This window comes from Chiloscyllium plagiosum, chromosome 6, assembly GCF_004010195.1.
Source record: "Chiloscyllium plagiosum isolate BGI_BamShark_2017 chromosome 6, ASM401019v2, whole genome shotgun sequence".
Classification (NCBI taxonomy): domain Eukaryota; kingdom Metazoa; phylum Chordata; class Chondrichthyes; order Orectolobiformes; family Hemiscylliidae; genus Chiloscyllium; species Chiloscyllium plagiosum.
The window spans coordinates 86,626,704-86,643,703 of record NC_057715.1 but is presented as its reverse complement, the minus strand read 5'-3'; the positions used below and the strand labels follow the sequence as shown (position 1 = coordinate 86,643,703).

Sequence of the window (17,000 nt, the reverse complement as noted above, 5' to 3'; positions counted from 1 at the left end):
ACATTAACTGTTTTTTTCTCTCTCCACTGATGCTCCAAAATGCTGAGTTTCTCCAGCATTCTGTGTTCTTTTCAGATTTCCAGCACCCATCCCTTTTTGCTTTTAAGCAAAAGGTGATCTGTCCTTTTAGGAAAATTTATATTTCCACTTGGCATTTTTCCAGGATAACATTCAGTTGTCTGTGTGATATCAATTTTGACCCTGGGTCTTGATGGTTATTCTATTGACTTGAAGGACATGTCTACATTAAAACCTTTCAACTGTTAATAATATGTCCACATAAAGTCATTATCCATGCATTCACTGAACTGCCCAATTGAATACTAACATTAAAGAATAAAATCAGATGTATTGGTTTTGCAGTCTTGTTTAAGACTTGGTATTGGATTTTCATTTTCTGCTTGTCAGAGTTGATGTTTTGATACCTCTTGGCGGGTAGTTTTCATTGAACTTCATTTTCAGTTTGTATAACACATTCTCTTCCTCCAGGAGCTAGATGACTAATTTCATTACCTCGGCCAGTGTTCATCTTGTGCTGATAGCTTTCAGACATGGAGGGACAAACACACGATTCATTCTCTCACTCAGACCCCACTACTTGATTCTGGAGCTCACCATGTGAAAGATGAATTTGAACCAAAAATACAGTATGTGACTGACCTTGGGATTTTTAAAATAAACTGAATTAAGGATGTTTCAGTGCAATAGAATTTCATATCCAGTTTTACTTGTATTTGTGTCTCACTTGGTCAAAAATCTTAATATATAATCTAATTTTTCATGTGGACCTCAGTGGAAAGCTTATGTAATTTCATTATTACCCTGAGGATACATTATTGTCATTTATTTGCCTTTTAAATTGACCAAAAAGTTCCTGACAAGGTATGTTAATCTAAATCTATTTCATAATATGGAGTTGAATACCTTGATGTAGATTTTACGCATTTTGCATATTATAAAACTATTTTCTGTACTTCATACGTACTTGCACTGCAAGTTATGGTAATTCTCCATTTTTGTTGGCAAATATATGATAGAGATTACGCTAATAGGAGCAGAAGTATGCCATTCAGAACACTCAGCCTGCTATGCCATTGAATAAGATCACATCTGATTATGCTTTAACTCCACTTTTGTGCCTGCCCACATTATCCTTAACACCCTTGTCGATCAAAAATTTGTCTAGCTCAGTCTTGAATATAATCATTGACCCAAATTGCTCTCCACTCTATGTGGGGTGGGGTGGGGGGTGGTGGGGTTGGTGAGAATTCTAAAGAGTTCACAACCCTCTGAAGACATTCTCTTTACCTCCACTTTTAATTAGAGCATCCCTTTTTTAGCATGGTCCCTGGTTCTGGTTTCCCCACTCTGGGAAATGTTCCCTCAGCATCTGCACTGTTAAACCCCAAATCGGCTTTTCTTTCAAAAACTCACCTCTTATTCTTCTCAACTACAATAATAAAATTTTCTGAAGAAGGGCTTATGCCCGAAACGTCGATTCTCCTGTTCCCTGGATGCTGCCTGACCTGCTGCGCTTTTCCAGCAACACTTTTTCAGCTACAATAATAAAAGGCCAACCTGTCAGATCTCTTCATCCCAGAAATCGGCCCTGGGACTTCCACTGATCTGCTCCATTGCAGTGTATTACTGCTTAAAAAAGGAGACCAAAACTGCAGAATACACTTAAGTATGGTCTCACCAATTTCCTGTTGGTTCCAGAAAAGCAACCTACTTTTCACTTCATCCCCACGTAATGAAATACTATGAGAGATGTGGTAACTTCCTCAAATACATTTCCAGTGACCTGCAAGATTCTGCAGTGCCTCTCTATTTAAATAATATCCTGCTCTTTTGTTCTTTCCACCAGACAATATCATAGTTTCTCAAATTATATTCCACTTACTAAATTTTTGCCACTCATTACAACTATTGATTTCCCTTTTCAGACTCTTGTGTTCGCCTTACAACTTGCTTTCCCACCTATCATGGTATTATCAACAAATCTAACAACAATATAGTCTGTTTCTTCATCCAAGTCATGAGTGTGGGCTTGTAAATAGTTGAGCCTGCAGTTCTAATCCCCAGTGTATTTGTTACAGTTTGCCAACATGAGCTGTTTATCCTGACTGTTTCGTGCTATAAAGGATGCAGCATTGGACAACTAATACATTATGCCCAAGACCAACAGTTCTTCTGCTGTAACTGTTTTATGTGGGACCTTATGGAATTTAAGTAGAACTTTTGTCTTGAGCAACTTGAAGTTTTAAAAAAAAATCAAGGTGGCAATTTACTAGGCTCAGGTCTGAATTGTGACGACAATCTTTGTTATTTCATTGATGCTAATTATGGTAGAAGCAAAGACAAAGTCACGTAAAACTAAAATCAGCAGTATTAATTGGGCATTCATTATAAAGATTTGTAAATGTGATTTTTGTCCTGGGAAGCTGACCTCAAAGTTATGATCAAAACCATGTCACCAAATAATATTTACATGCATTCTAGTAATTTTTGTGGGTATATAAATTAGAAAAGGATCAGACCATTGGATTATTCTTTGGTTTGGTTCCAGTATATTGAGGACAGTGTAAACAAGCTCTGATTTAAAATGTTTAAAATTATTAATCCTTTGTGTGCAAATTGGTATGTTTATGCACTGAATGAGTCAGTTGGATTTTAAAGAGGAAATCTTTGTACAATTTGTACAGTCGAAATTTTGAAGAGGGAATATCTTAGAATCATGGAAGTACTTGAATATGAATGTTAATATTTTTATTACATATGGCAAGTTTAAAAAAAAAACTTCACATTTGATGATGTCCACATCAGCTGGAGCAGTGGGGAAACATCTTAACAGACCAAAGTTTGCTGCTGTACACATGGTTTGAAAAAACGTTTAGTTTCTATCTCTGAGATATTTTCTCATCAGCCTGTCCTCTGAATGATACAACTCCCCTTCAGAGCAGTTAGGACTTGAACTCAGGCCTCCTGGTCCAGAGTTTGAGACACTGCCACTGTACCGCAAATCTGGTTGTTTCTTTTTTAAACCTAGCCTGTTCAGAGATACTAATACACGGCCCTGGAAAATGAGGACTTGAACACAGTTCTCCTGCTTACAGATAGAGGCAATAAAACTGCACCACAAGGACCCTAGATTTTACCTGAAGGTATTTTTTAATCAGCTTGTTCAGAGATATTACTTAAACACCTCTGCCGCAGGTGGAACTTGAACCGGCTTTGGACTGAAAGAAAAGGACACCACCACTGTACCATTGGAGCCCCAATTTTTATCCCTGACAACTCATTGAATAAATGTCCTCACCTGGAACTCTTGGAGAGTTAGTGCTTCTAATGATTTGTTAATGGTCGGCACTTTTTGTTTTTGAAAATGAAACTCAAATTTGCAGATGTTAATCTTCAGTGTGTCTGTTTAAGTGAATGGTGAGTGCAGGTCAGTTGTAGAATAAAAACAAAGGGTGAAGGTTAAAAAATTCAAAAAGGTATGATGGGTTGAAAATGAAGTTGAGTAATAAAGGAAAGTGAATATAAAAATAAAATGCGTGACTGATTGCAAGTCTTCAATTTCTATTTTTCATTAAACTAATTTGACACTTAATTTGCTTTTTGAAAATATAAATTGAAAAAATCCCATGAAGGTGAGCATTTCTGTATGTTATGAATTCGTCAATTTGTACTTTTACTTTGTTATTCAAGTTTGATCAATAAATTGAGGATAGCCACATGATGCCCCTCTATGTATTGTTAAAGGATTTATATGGTATATATGTGCACTTTGTGGATCAGTAATGCCAAAAACTCAGGGAGAACATAAATATCTGTTCTCCTTTGTATTTTTTATTGTTGACAGTACTTCCATTTTTAATGTGTTTCATCAATGCTTCAAAAGTGCTGTGCATCGTGAATTACATTTGCAATGATAGTTATACTACAGCCAATCAATGACTGGCTTTAAAAGTACTAGAAAAATCCAGCAAGTCTGGCAACTTCTGTGTAGTGAAAAACCAGTAGACCTGCTAAGTCTTTCCAACAATTTCTGTTATTATTTCAAACTTGTAGTATCTGCCGTATTCTGCTTTTTTTCATTTTAATGACTGATTTAGCCTAGCTGTGATGAAACTCTCCAAACAACAATGAGATAGAAAGGGCAGATAAACCTTTCTTTGGTATAGATTGAGAACTATACTTTAATTAATGACACTTAAAATCCACCTAGAATAGTAAAGAATGTGCCTCAATTTAAAATAAAGCATTACCCACTGACAGCACTGCAACATCCAACTAGATTAGGAGTTCGAAACCTTGGCATGAAACTTGAACTCATAACCTCTCTGACACACAGAATGGTGTAACCAAATTGACAATGTTTTGAAAAATTGGCAATTTATTACTATTGTGCCCTTGAAATGTTTGATGACTGTGTATTTGTTGAACCTGTCCTCAATGTTGCATGTCTTAACCAAAATGGTTTAAAAAGATGCCATAAATGAAAATGATCCAAAGTTCATTGATTTTGTATTTAATGTTTGATGACTAAACGCTGAAATGCTGCATGCATAATAGGAATTTATCTTTGTTGAGCACAGACAGGGTGCTCACGCCCTTGGTTAATTGGATTAGATAATGGCTATCTTTACTGAAGAACAGCAGATCATTGTACAGGCTGTTGATGCTCCCATTAATTATGTATTTCTGTCTCTAGAATAGAAACCAGAAATTCATAAATAACTGCCTGTATAACAATTCTATATTCCTTTTAAAAAAAAAAGTAGCTACTTGGGTAACTTTTTTTATATTTAACAATAAGCACCAAATTGTACTGTCATTGTTTTCCTATAAATTAGTAACCCACTTGTTTTTCATAGTTTGTTTTTGCTGGACTGCAAGAAATCCAGATCTTGTTTCTTTATCTTCCTGTATTGTTGTGATTGAATGGTTAAGCCAGCATGCATCTGCCTATCTGTTCATGCAAGTGCTTTCTGGTTGCGCTTCCCCAGAATAATTAGAAAGGGAACGTATGCTGAGGTGCTTAGTATAGTAATAATGATTCTCAATATGAAGTCACTTATCAGTGCTGACCATGTTGGGATTGTTTGGAGAAAACCAGCAATGTGAGAAAGTAAAGAGCGGAATCGTGATTGTAAGATGTGGGAAAGCTGTGTACATTTAGTTCATTGTAGCATGACTTCCAGGGTATAGTCAAACATTAATGACATTAAGAGAATGCTCTTTACAGAGTACAGCAGGAGGCAGTCAGCTGGTTTGTTAAAGCTGCTGTGGTATCACGTTGCTGAGGAGGTAAGCAGCAGGAATGCTGCGGTACTAAGGTCCTGGAAAAGATTCGGTGACCTTGCTAGATCTGATGAGGTGAGTATCCTGCAACTTCAAGGTGGCAACAATCACCGTTTTACCTCGCAAACAGTCTTTGGTATAGCACGTCTTTGACTAATACTTTGCTGCCCCTTTTCTTCTTCCAGCTACCTCTTCAAACCCAAAATGCATAGTCGACCTATTTTCCCCTTCAGTACCGTTCTTTAGAGCAAATCATCTCGAACAGCCGTCGTCCTCAGTAATCATTGAACCTCTCACTCCCGAGTTCACTTGTTTTTCTCATTGCAAACAAGAGAAACAAAGAATCTAGGATGGAACTACATCTGTGGGTGTGATGTTACTATTGAAGAAAACCTGGAGTTTGTCAGGATGGCAACAGGAAATGGAAAGATATGTAGCCCCTGAAACATTGTGAGAACATTGGTTATCACACACGCTCGTTGATTGAGCTATGCTAGCTTGAACTACTGTTTTGCAAGATTCATCACTTTCAGCTCCAATGTGTGCAGTACGAGAACAAGCATGAGATGAGGCAGGAGGCCGAGGAATCTTGAAAGGAAGACCAGTACTCTGCGCTGTCATAAATCTCCTCCAACCAGATGCACACTCCTCAATGGGTCCAGAAAATTTCAGGCAAGACTCGAGTAGTAATATTATTAAACAAGCATACTTTACTATTGTTTAAAATACAGTTATAAGCTTAAGAAAGATTCTTCTAAAACAATTTCATTTTTGTAATTTGTCTTGGTTAAATTAGTAAGTTGATGACAAAGAAGATTTTGTTGGAAATAATTACTTGGAGTAAATTTCAATAAATTTTTATTGTGCAACCGAAAGTACTTAAAGGCACCAAAATGCAGTAATAACTTTTCATTAAATAGGGTGTGAATGAGTTGAGGGAAGTAGCAGAATTCTGTTGAAAAGAGAGGGACATCCACAAAGAAGAATGGTACAATGTTACAAATCCTTCATCTTACTTCTTGATATCACAATATTAAATTGCTGAAATGACCATTACATGGCAGTTTTACGGTCCTCACATAAATTAATTCAAAGCATAATTGAAGAAATAACTTAACAATATAGATTTTAAAAATATTTTCAAAGAAAATTTGGAGAAAGAATCTTTGAGTGCAATATAATAACCAATTATTGTAATATAGAGCTTTTATTGAATAATCTTTAAAGTGTAATTGCAATTACAAAAAATTTCTTCAAGCTTGAAGAAATTCCATCAAGCTTTATAGATTTTAATTGAAACCACAATTCGTACTTAAGAAAATCCAAAGATACAGCAAAATGTAACTCATTGTTTTTTTTAAAAAAGATTTCACAATTTAATGTGAGCAGTTTTAAGCAAACAAATGAAGAAAACTATTGCATCCCAAGCAGATTGAAGGTACATATTTAGTGAACTAATTGATCAGCATGGAAGAAACAGTTCCTGAGATACAGAATTGTTTCTGGTTTATACACACCAAGGAGAACAAGTTAAAATGCTGCTTTATTCTGCAGGACCATTAGCAAACCATGTTATTTATGGACAACAAATTAAGATATTGATATCTTTTTGGCTGAAAAGCATTTGATAATTGTTTTACTTAAAGAACCAATTATCGAAAGAGCAAAATTCATTAAAATATGCACATTCCAAGAGAAGCTGTTGATGACGACTTCAATGATCTTGATGCATTGGCTGAATCCTGTGAATGTGGAGCATTACAACCAGACTAATTAGGAACTGAATTATTGGAATTTCTGATTAATCTCTTTCAGATTTTTTGCAGTCAAAGGAAGAGCTCTCACTGAAAAAGGATTTCATCCAGATTGTATTAGAAGCTGAAATTCAGAACAACCAAGAAAGATCTGGGGTACAGAAAGACAAATTTACTTCATAAGACCATCAGATCCTATTAACTTCATAAAGTATAAGTGCTCCAAATATCTCATGACAAACTAACGCAAAGATTTTCCAAATCTTTAAATGCTATGTGTGCTTGTCCAAGATGTAGAGCAAAAAAGGCAAAGAAAAGCATGTTTTGTTAAGGAATGTACATTTTCAAAAATTGTGCAAAAAACAATGGCAATTCTGAAGCAATATTGGATACATCTGCAAAGAAGTCAGTGTTTTATTACAAATGCCATTGGAGGAGCAAAAGATGTACTTCAATCAGAACGTGCATCCTTAGATGATTTCATCCCTCTGTTCGAAGAATTACCACACCTCTTCCTGGGAGAAATAGGCAACCCTTGTGAACCAGAATGGCAGAGCACTTTTGTGTCAATAGATATCCAATTCAATTTAAGCTTGATATTGGAGTGAGTGTTACTATGTTACGTGACGAAAGTCCTTGTCTGAAAACTAGAGTTTCAACCTCTTGATTTGATATTATGCAGAGCAGGTAGAATAACCCCCAAGAATAAAGGTATGGTACAAATTTGTTAAGAACGAACATGTTCTGTGAAGTGATGATCTTTGTCATCATGAACCAAAAGACTTCACCTCTGAGTAAGAAAGTGTGTTTTGTTCTCAAGTGCCCTCACAGAATTGAAGAGCTAAGTATGTGTTTTGGAGAAGAAATGTCCTCAGTTGATGCTAGGAATGGGCACACTCCTGATATGAACATAGCATCATACTTGAAAAGATGCCAATCTATTATGTATCGACACATCCAGGAAAAATTCTAATGAATCAAGTTTTTAAAATAACAACCAGAGGAAATAACCAAGTGACAAAGCCAACAGACTGTTCCTCAGATATGATTATTGTATCTAAATCCAATGAATCCATTAGATGTATATTAGCTTCTCAACAAGGCAGTGACTGAAGAAATCCATCTTCTAACCATTATCAAAAAGAATGTATTCAAATGGTCTAAAACTAGAATTTTTACTGATGCTAACAGCAAGTTCCTTCAGTTCCCATTCAATGAATAATCAAGAATGCTCATCACATCTGTTTAACCCTATTTGTGAAATAGTGTTAAAACAGACTGCCGTTCAAAATTGTCTGTATCCCTGGAATCCTCAATTCTACTATTTCCAACATATTACAAGGATTGTATGGAGTAATATGTGGAGAACATAATAATACATGACCAAAGGGTGTACACTGTTTTTAAAAAGTCTCCAGCTGATGAACTTACTCCAATGAAGAGTTTTCCAAAGAATCTATCCACTTCCTGTGATATCACATTAATAAAGACAGCATAAAGTCAGATCCACAGAAGACAAAAACTGTTAAGGAGTTTCTTATTCTAAAATGAGTATTTGATTCACAAAGATTTTTAAGCATAAGTTAGCTGGCAAAATTCCTGCTCATTTCATAACCACTATTGAAATTTTGAAGCAGTAATTTTTTTTTTATAAATCACGAGGATGGTTTTAGGATGCAGCTGAACACTGCTTTTTGAATAATCAGACACGTACTGATTTCCACAGATGTCCTGACCTTCAATAACCCATCATATCTATTTGTTGTGTTGTAGGTGCTTCAGCCATGTCTAAAGACACAGTACTGCCTCAGGAACAGTCAGAAAATTACAGGAGACCAGTATATTATGCATCAATAACAGTGTCTGACACTGAAACACATTACCCTGTCTTTGAGAAAAGTCCTCTTTGTTATTTGAGATGTGAGAAACTTTCAGAGTCCATATATAGCCTCAATGGTTTTTAGAAGCTGACCATAAGCTACTCATGTCCCTCCTAGAATTGAAGAATTGGCAAAGATGCCTCCATGGATACAGATGTTTTGTCTTCTACGAAATAAGTTTTGTCTACAAGACCAAATACAAAGGAAGCTGCAACCATCAACAGGTTTCTCCTCCAGTGCATCTAATGACAACCTTCCAATGGCAGATGAAGACTGATGTAAAATGGAATTCATCCATCCAAGCCATAGTTGTACAGTGACCAGCAAATAACACCAATTTAATCAAAAGAGAAAAAAACCCCACACTGTATAGCCATCTACCAATTTATTATACCAAAGATTGTCTGAATTTTAAAAATCCAAAGCTTGACTATGAAGATTTACTTAATATTTTACCATTAGAGATGATTTATTGGTGTTTGACAGACTGAATGTCCTGCCTTCAGTTAGCTGATACTTGTGATCGACTGTTAACAGACACAAATTACCAAATGCAGCGCCAGACCTTTGACTTCCATGGCCACCATACAGATCTCAAAAATAGTAGAACATCTCAGCTGGTTGTGAAATGTGAGCTATACACAGAAGTACCGTACCCAGCCGCTAATTCCAAATTCTTCCTTTCTAGATTGTGAAATCGGTGAGAACTGACCCATTTACATTCAATGAATGCTCCTATCTTGTTGCTATCAATTACTTCTCTTTGTGGACTAAAGTAGAACCAACTTTGTGCCTTCACTGATGACGTTGTCAAAGCCCAATGTGAATAGTTCGCTATTCATGTCTGGTAAACTGCAATTTATTTGAGTCATTTGACAAATTTGCAGCCATTTCTGGACTCTAATCCATAACCAGCTTGACAAGTTGCCCACAAATTAATGGCGAAGCCAAACAAGAGATACAAATTGTGGCATGCTCATTGAGAAAGAACACTGAGTTATATGCAGCTTTGTTGAACGAATGATTCAGTACACTTACTGCAGTCTGAATTATTAATGGCAAGCGAGCCGAAAACTCGGCTATCTATACATCTAAAAAAAGTTGATTCCATTGATGAGCTTCAAAATTTGTATGATTAGTCACTTAAAAAAAAGCATTAGAGACAACAGCAGACTGCTAACTGTGCATTCATCATTACACTAAACATTTGCCAAATTGGATCTAACACATTGAATTTAGTTAATAAATTTCAATATAAATGATAGTGATACAATAATTGATGGAACAGCAACATGTCCACACACTTGAAACTGTGGCAGAAATCTTGTAGTGCTGCTTAAACATAACATTACTGCTACAGCCATGGGATGAAGAAGATGAAACATCGTCAGAACAGTCCTTCACAATAGTACAGGATTTCATTTTAAATCAGCCATCTTCAAAGCAGCAGCACACTAATCCTCTGAATCCATCATGTGTACGATCTGGAAGAATCCTTAAGATTAGATTACTTACAGTGTGGAAACAGGCCCTTCGGGCCTGTAAGTCCACACCGACCCGTCGAAGCACAACCCACCCATACCCCTACATTTACCCCTTACCTAACACTACGGGCAATTTAGCATAGCCAATTCACCTGACCTGCACATCTTTGGACTGTAGGAGGAAACCGGAGCACCCGGAGGAAACCAACGCAGACATGGGGAGAACGTGCAAACTCCACACAGTCAGTCGCCTGAGGCGGGAATTGAACCCGGGTCTCTGGCGCTGTGAGGCAGCAGTGCTAACCATTGTTCCACCGTGCCGCCCTAAAGTCTCGGCAAACCCTGACATAGCCCCGCTAACCACATTAGCGCGTCACATGGTCTGTGCGGGGATTGAACCCACGACCTTGGCGTTATTAGCACCACGCTCTAACCAACTGAGCTAACCAACCAACACTTCCAACTGACCAAAGCTTCCCAATCAATTAAATTTGTGAAGTCTAGAGACTTTGGAGGAGAAGGAATAGTAATGCACTTCATATGCAGATGCTTAAACTGGGGAAAGAAAACTTGAGAGGAAATATTATACAAGTCAGTTGACCTGAAAGGAATAACTTGGAAGCTTTGAAGTAGCACCACACACCAAGATCTGAATGTCTCTGTCAGTTCTATGTATGTAGTCATATACCACAAACCTAGTTAATTTCATATGAAATAGCACTGTCTTTCACCTATTGTTAAGTAGTTAACCAGTCTTAAGCTAATATCTCTTTTATTTTGCTTTTATGAGATAAGCATATTTTTGTACCAAAGTGCATGCCTCTTCGCTGAAAACTTAAGTTGTTTTACCATTTATTACCAGTAAACTTCATTAGTAGTGAGACAAGAAGGGTCAGAGGAAGCACATCTGCACAAAGAAGATTCTAGAAGAATCTGGTGCTAGCTCCAGATATCTCTTGCAACACAGGAATCTTCAAGCTGTGCTCACCCAGAAACGGGTGTTGAGCCACCGGTGTTATAACCTAAAAGAATACTTGTGAAATAGCCAAGGTTATTATGTGTACATCTGAGACATTTCCAGAGACAATTTGCACTCTTGCACAGTAAATAGATATGATCATCTCTAATATAAGGGTTATGATATCACAGGTATTTATATTGATGACCATCTCTGTTAAGCGTAGCAAACTTCATGGAGAATCAGATGTGACAGGACATTAATTGGGTGTTGGCCCACAACAGTGACCTGAATGTTGTAGTTTCCAGTTTTCAGAGTGTCATCCATTGATAGCTGTATGCCACCCTTAAATGCAACCCAAGTTAGAAGCTTTAGCACTTTGCTCCTAAATAGGTGGCTTTGAGAAGATAATTAGGGAGACGGCTGATGGCAGTAGAGTCCCTTATCAGGCAAGAAGCCTCATCCCTCAAAAAAAATCACTAACTTTTTTTTTGTCTGCTTGTATGGATCTGTGCATGCTGCATCTGCCAAAATGACATTCTGTCACTGCAATCTTTGATGGGACCTTAATGGGTCACATAGCTATATTGATATTCCACCATTGCCATTTCATCTGCTCCAGCAGGTGAATAAGCAGCCTGCGTCTAACTCTGCTGAAGTGATAGGAGTTGTATCTACAGAGCATTAATAGAAAACGTAATTCAAAAATATATTGGGTCGTATTAGATTCTTAATCTGCTGTCCTTTATTTCCCTTAAAGAATGAATTTTTGTGACCTGTTGTCATTGTCATGGCACCCTCTTATGTTGGGAGATACATTGATTGGGAGTTCGGTAAATGCTGATGACCGACCTGAGCTGCATCAATGAGTGTGTATGGCTGTGAATTTGATTGGATAGATCTGTGCATGTAAGGGTAAGGATTGTGGGTTCATTAGTAGGGTTGGTATTTCTTGAAAGTGATCATAGGATAATCTATGATGTGTATTCCTATTTTGGAACTGATTTTCCTTTCTATTATTTTTAGTCCATCACTTTTATAATCAGAGCTACACATCCACGTTTCCTAACTTGCCTATCTCTCGGAACTTAAGGAAATATTAATTTTAACCTTTAAATGGTTTTTGTATTTGTTTTGACTAATGTAATTTTAGTTTTATGTTGTATGCATTGGTATCTGTGAATAAATTTGAGAATGTGTTTCTGAAGCCATCAGTTGTGACAGTGTACTGTTCATAGAGTTTTGAGGAATATAGAATTCATAAGAAATGACCCCTTGATGTGACCTCAAATGCAAGGGTATTTATGATCCTTTATCACTTGTGGATTATGCACAGAAGAATTTGTATTATTTAAGGCCCGTTAACATAGAAATATTCCCAAAAGAGTTGTCAGGTTTGCAATAAAACCATGTACCCCACGTTAAAAGACAGAACTATTATGAGAAATACCAGAAAAAAAAGTAGTTTTAAGGAAGGTGTTGATTGATATTAGCATTGGATTTCCAGAGTTTGAGACCAGTTGGCATAAGATCTGATTACCATTGGTATAGTGAGTAAAGTCAGATCAGTGGAGGAGTTGGAAGGGAGAACGTTCTGTATTGGGCAAAAGTGTGACTTGCAATTAGCTTTGCAGAGAATTGAACAAAATCTTTGAAGAGTTGAAAAGCAAGGACAAGTGGAAGTTTTACATGATAAATGCAGTTTTATTTGTATGTTTCACAATTTTATTTAAAGCTTTTCTTCAGAAATACAAGTTTTATTAAAATTTTGAATAATTTCATTAATCGTTATAGAAAGGTATATTTACTGTTTTCACTTCTGTTTTCAGGCAAAGGAAAATTAAGAAGAAACCAAAGGTACATACTCCTGTAAACAATTGTACAAGAGGTGAAACACAGAAAAAGAAAAAGCACAGGCGACACAGAAAAGTGAAATCTTGCCAAAACAAAATGTCTGAGATGAAAACTGAAATCCATTGGTGTACAGGATATTGGGAGCAGCATGCAACAAAACATGAAGATGACCTCTCAAATGAAGAGCACAGTGAATCAGAAAACCTTCATGCTACTGACTTGATAACTGTAATGAGAGTTTCTCAAGATCGAATTGGAACACAAGTAGAGAATATTCTTAACTGCAAACCATTTAAATATGAACAAGTTGTTAAAGGACATTTTAAAATTACAAATGTTTTGCCTGAGCCATCATTTGACGTATACATAAATCTATTAGAAAGTTTTGAAGATTCATTTGATTTAGAAAATGTCTTGCCTTTACCAGGTATTTGCAGGGAAGCAAATCGTACAGCTATGGAACTGAAATGTTGTAATTACAAAAGTGAAAAAGCCCATTTTGGTTCTATACATCACCCATTTGAGTTTGAAAGTCTATTGAAGAAAGCATCATTGGAGTATATTCAAGGTCAGCGACCTGTAGAGATCCCATCTTTAGAAGACCATGTCATAGATTGTAAAAGAAAGGAGTTTGTCAATCTAATTTTGTGCAGAATTTTTTTAACTAATTTATTGAAAATTAAAAATAATCCATTGTCTCATAGTCTCCTTTGTCCTGAAAGCTCTTCCAATAAGAGAGTTTGTCAAGAAAACAATTGTGCTCTGCAATTGAGCCTACAAGATAACTCTTCTAAAATGAATTTATTTGCACTTTCTAACATTCTTTCTGAAGCAGCTGATGGTATGAAAGAAAAACGCAGTTTATGTACTGATAAATGGATTAACGAAACTGATAAACAGACAATATCTATATTGCAAGATTATGTTTACAATCCACCATTGTCCAGGATAAATTCCAGAAGAAAACAAAAAAGATTCTACAGATTAGCACCAACTTTTCAGATTTCTCGAAATATCCCAGTTGACTTGGAAAAAAACAGAAGACATGAATTATTCTTGAGTGCGACCAAACCAATGAACAGTGTGTCAGCAACTAATATCTTTCAGAGTGAAATAGCAAAAATAAAGCTTGGTAAACTGGAAAATACAGGAACGTGTCATGTAAAATTGGATCAAACTGCTGTTGAGGGTTCTCAATTCTGTGAAACCATTTCATTGTGCAAAACAACCTATAATAGTGTAAAGAAGGAAGGTAAAACTAAAAACAGCTTAATAAAACAGATGCAAGATGAGTCATGTAATGCACAGTCATGGCATTCCGTCAGAGGTGAAACAACGCATAATGATTTGCTTTCAGACCCATCAAATGAAACACATATCCATCCCATTAATTCTTCTGTGACTAGATTAAACCAAAGCAAAACAGTTTTCACAGTAAAACCAATCTCAATGTCTTTGCCCAATGCAAACATCTCCAGTTCTTCTGAAGCTTTATGTTACAAATTAGACAACATGAAGAAAAAACATTATTTGTCTCAGTTCAAACAATACGGTGAATTAACCTGCAATCCATGTGTCGAATGTGAACCATCAGAAAAATCGAGGCAAACTATTGACCAAGAATTTGTAAAGTTCTCCGAAAAATGCGCTTTTCTTGAACTACAATTATCACTTGAATTTGCATTACAGCTTGTAGAGTTGTTTGGGTCGCCTGGTATTGACCCTGGTAAGTTGAGATACGCTCAGTGAATTAAAGCATGTTTTTCTTCCTTTCTGACATACATCATCCTTTGAATCCATAATGATTCTGGTTTGCGCAGCTCTTTTGAAGTATATGTATTAGTTGAATTAAAAATGAAGTGCTTTTAATTTTAATACTAAAGTGATGTTTGTGTTGAAATTGAAATTTTTATAGTCTAAATAGATACAGCAATTCTTTGTGTCATTTATCTATAAATGCTAAGCTACGTTCAGCTGTTAATATTACTTGGTATGATGCCTGCCTTCTGACAGTTTCTCTGGCAACAAAAAATCATAAAATACAAACTGAGGAATAAGCCTAAGCTTTTTCATGATGGTAACAAATATTGTGAAAGTGGCTATATTGCTTTCCTGAATCCCTTAAATTATTAATATCTTGGAAGTCACTCAAACAAATGTTAACTTTGTTGTAGCTTGTTCGTTTTGACCTATCATGCTTGAACTGACTGTTCAAGATTCTTGTTTATTTTCACAACCTTACTCATTGTAGAAAATCCTTTAAGTTCCTCATCCTTAATTCATTTCCAATCTTCCTTTCAAAGACCACATTTTTATGTAAAGCATTCCCAATCCAACCAATTCTATGCAGAGGATAAAGACTATCTCATGATAAACAATCCATTCTGTGACAAATTGCATGTCAACACATTGTAACGTTGACTTCCCAATCCAGAAGCTGTTCTCACACACTAACCATGGCATTCACACGGAGAAAATAATAAAGTGGAATGCTGCTTGTGATCTTTTGAAACTGATTTTATATCAGTGGCACCATGCTATTATCCCGCTTGCCAATGAGAATGGTTTTTCCTCCCCTTACACCATGGGAACTTCACTTTGAAAAGCTTTTATGTCACTTTTTAGGCTTCTAACATCCTAACAGTTCTTTGAAAATAAATTTCTGACTTCTTCTTCAAACAAAATTATACTTCTCTAAAACAGAAAAAACATTCATCACTCACAGTAGGTGACAAGCCAAGCTCCCTTGAGCTACATGAGTAATCTTGTCTTTACTTATGTTACACCTCTTGGAAGTCTTGAGGGAGAAAATATTACTTGGTTAAGGAAAGTATTTGTGTGTAAACTTAAATAGCTACTCAACTATTGGAGTGGAGTCAACTGTGAGGTGTATGCAATGAACTGATGGCAAATTTAGTTCTGGTTTGGAACAGCCACATATTGTGGAATTTCTAACTATGTATTGGAAGATCTTGATCTAGTTTACATTTAAAAGTTAAATGAAGCTCTAAGGCTTAAGTAAAGAAGTGCATAAGTGCAAAATGTGAATTTAGATGAAGTTGAAAAGGCTGAATGCAAGTAATTTAAGTCGTGGTATTTGGTCCGGAGGTTTCAGTCATCATTCTCACCCTTTGAGCTGGGTATGTTTCTGTTTGCTTGATACCAGCATAGGTTGTTCAATAAACCTGATGGCAAATTCCTGAAGGAGAGAGAACTGGAGTAACTTCATTTCTGATTCCAGCAAGTAGTCTAAGATTATAGGATAAAAGAAATTTTGGCTGTTGGTCAGATTTTAAATTGGGACCTGCAGAGCTGTTACCCTGGGCAAGAAGTTGGTCACTAACATAATACAAACTAAAGAGCAAGAGCAGGCCATGCAACCCCTCAATCCCACTCTGCTATTCAATGAGACCTGGAGATGATGTCCAAAGCAGAAGGAATTAGGGCATATAATGGATTTTTTTTACATGTTTGAGAAAGTTTTCTGATTAAGTAGAAAAACTGTTATTTGATTGTTATATTGTATCATAGCTTGCTGTCTGTAAAATAAACCAACTCAATGATTTGTGTGACACTTCATATCACAATCTTTCTTTCAGATTAGTAAAGTGAAGGTATGGTCTGAACGAGAAAATACTTGGTTTAAAATTCATGTCCAACTCTTAGATCTCTGGGCTTTACTGGTGTATAATTAAGTACAGGCAATACAGGGCAAGCTAATCACAATCCAGACTCTAGCACCACTGTCTTTAAAATATCTTGG

At 36.2% G+C, this 17,000-nt stretch overlaps 1 protein-coding gene and 1 non-coding gene across 5 annotated transcripts in view; one reads left to right on the top strand and one right to left on the bottom strand.

Annotated features, from left to right (window-relative positions):
• Nucleotides 1-15,773, top strand: part of LOC122550794 (NEDD4-binding protein 2-like 2) — a 62,031-nt gene extending 46,258 nt beyond the window's left edge. For all 4 annotated transcript variants that reach the window (XM_043692061.1, XM_043692059.1, XM_043692058.1 and 1 more), the window contains exon 7: nt 13,213-15,773. In XM_043692061.1, the coding sequence (XP_043547996.1) occupies nt 13,213-14,986 (1,774 nt within the window). In that variant the 3' untranslated portion in view covers nt 14,987-15,773. The remainder of the gene's footprint in view (nt 1-13,212) is intronic.
• On the bottom strand, nt 10,804-10,877 carry trnai-aau. The gene has a single exon. It is a non-coding gene; the product is annotated as a tRNA-Ile (tRNA).
• Nucleotides 15,774-17,000: the final 1,227 nt, after the last annotated feature.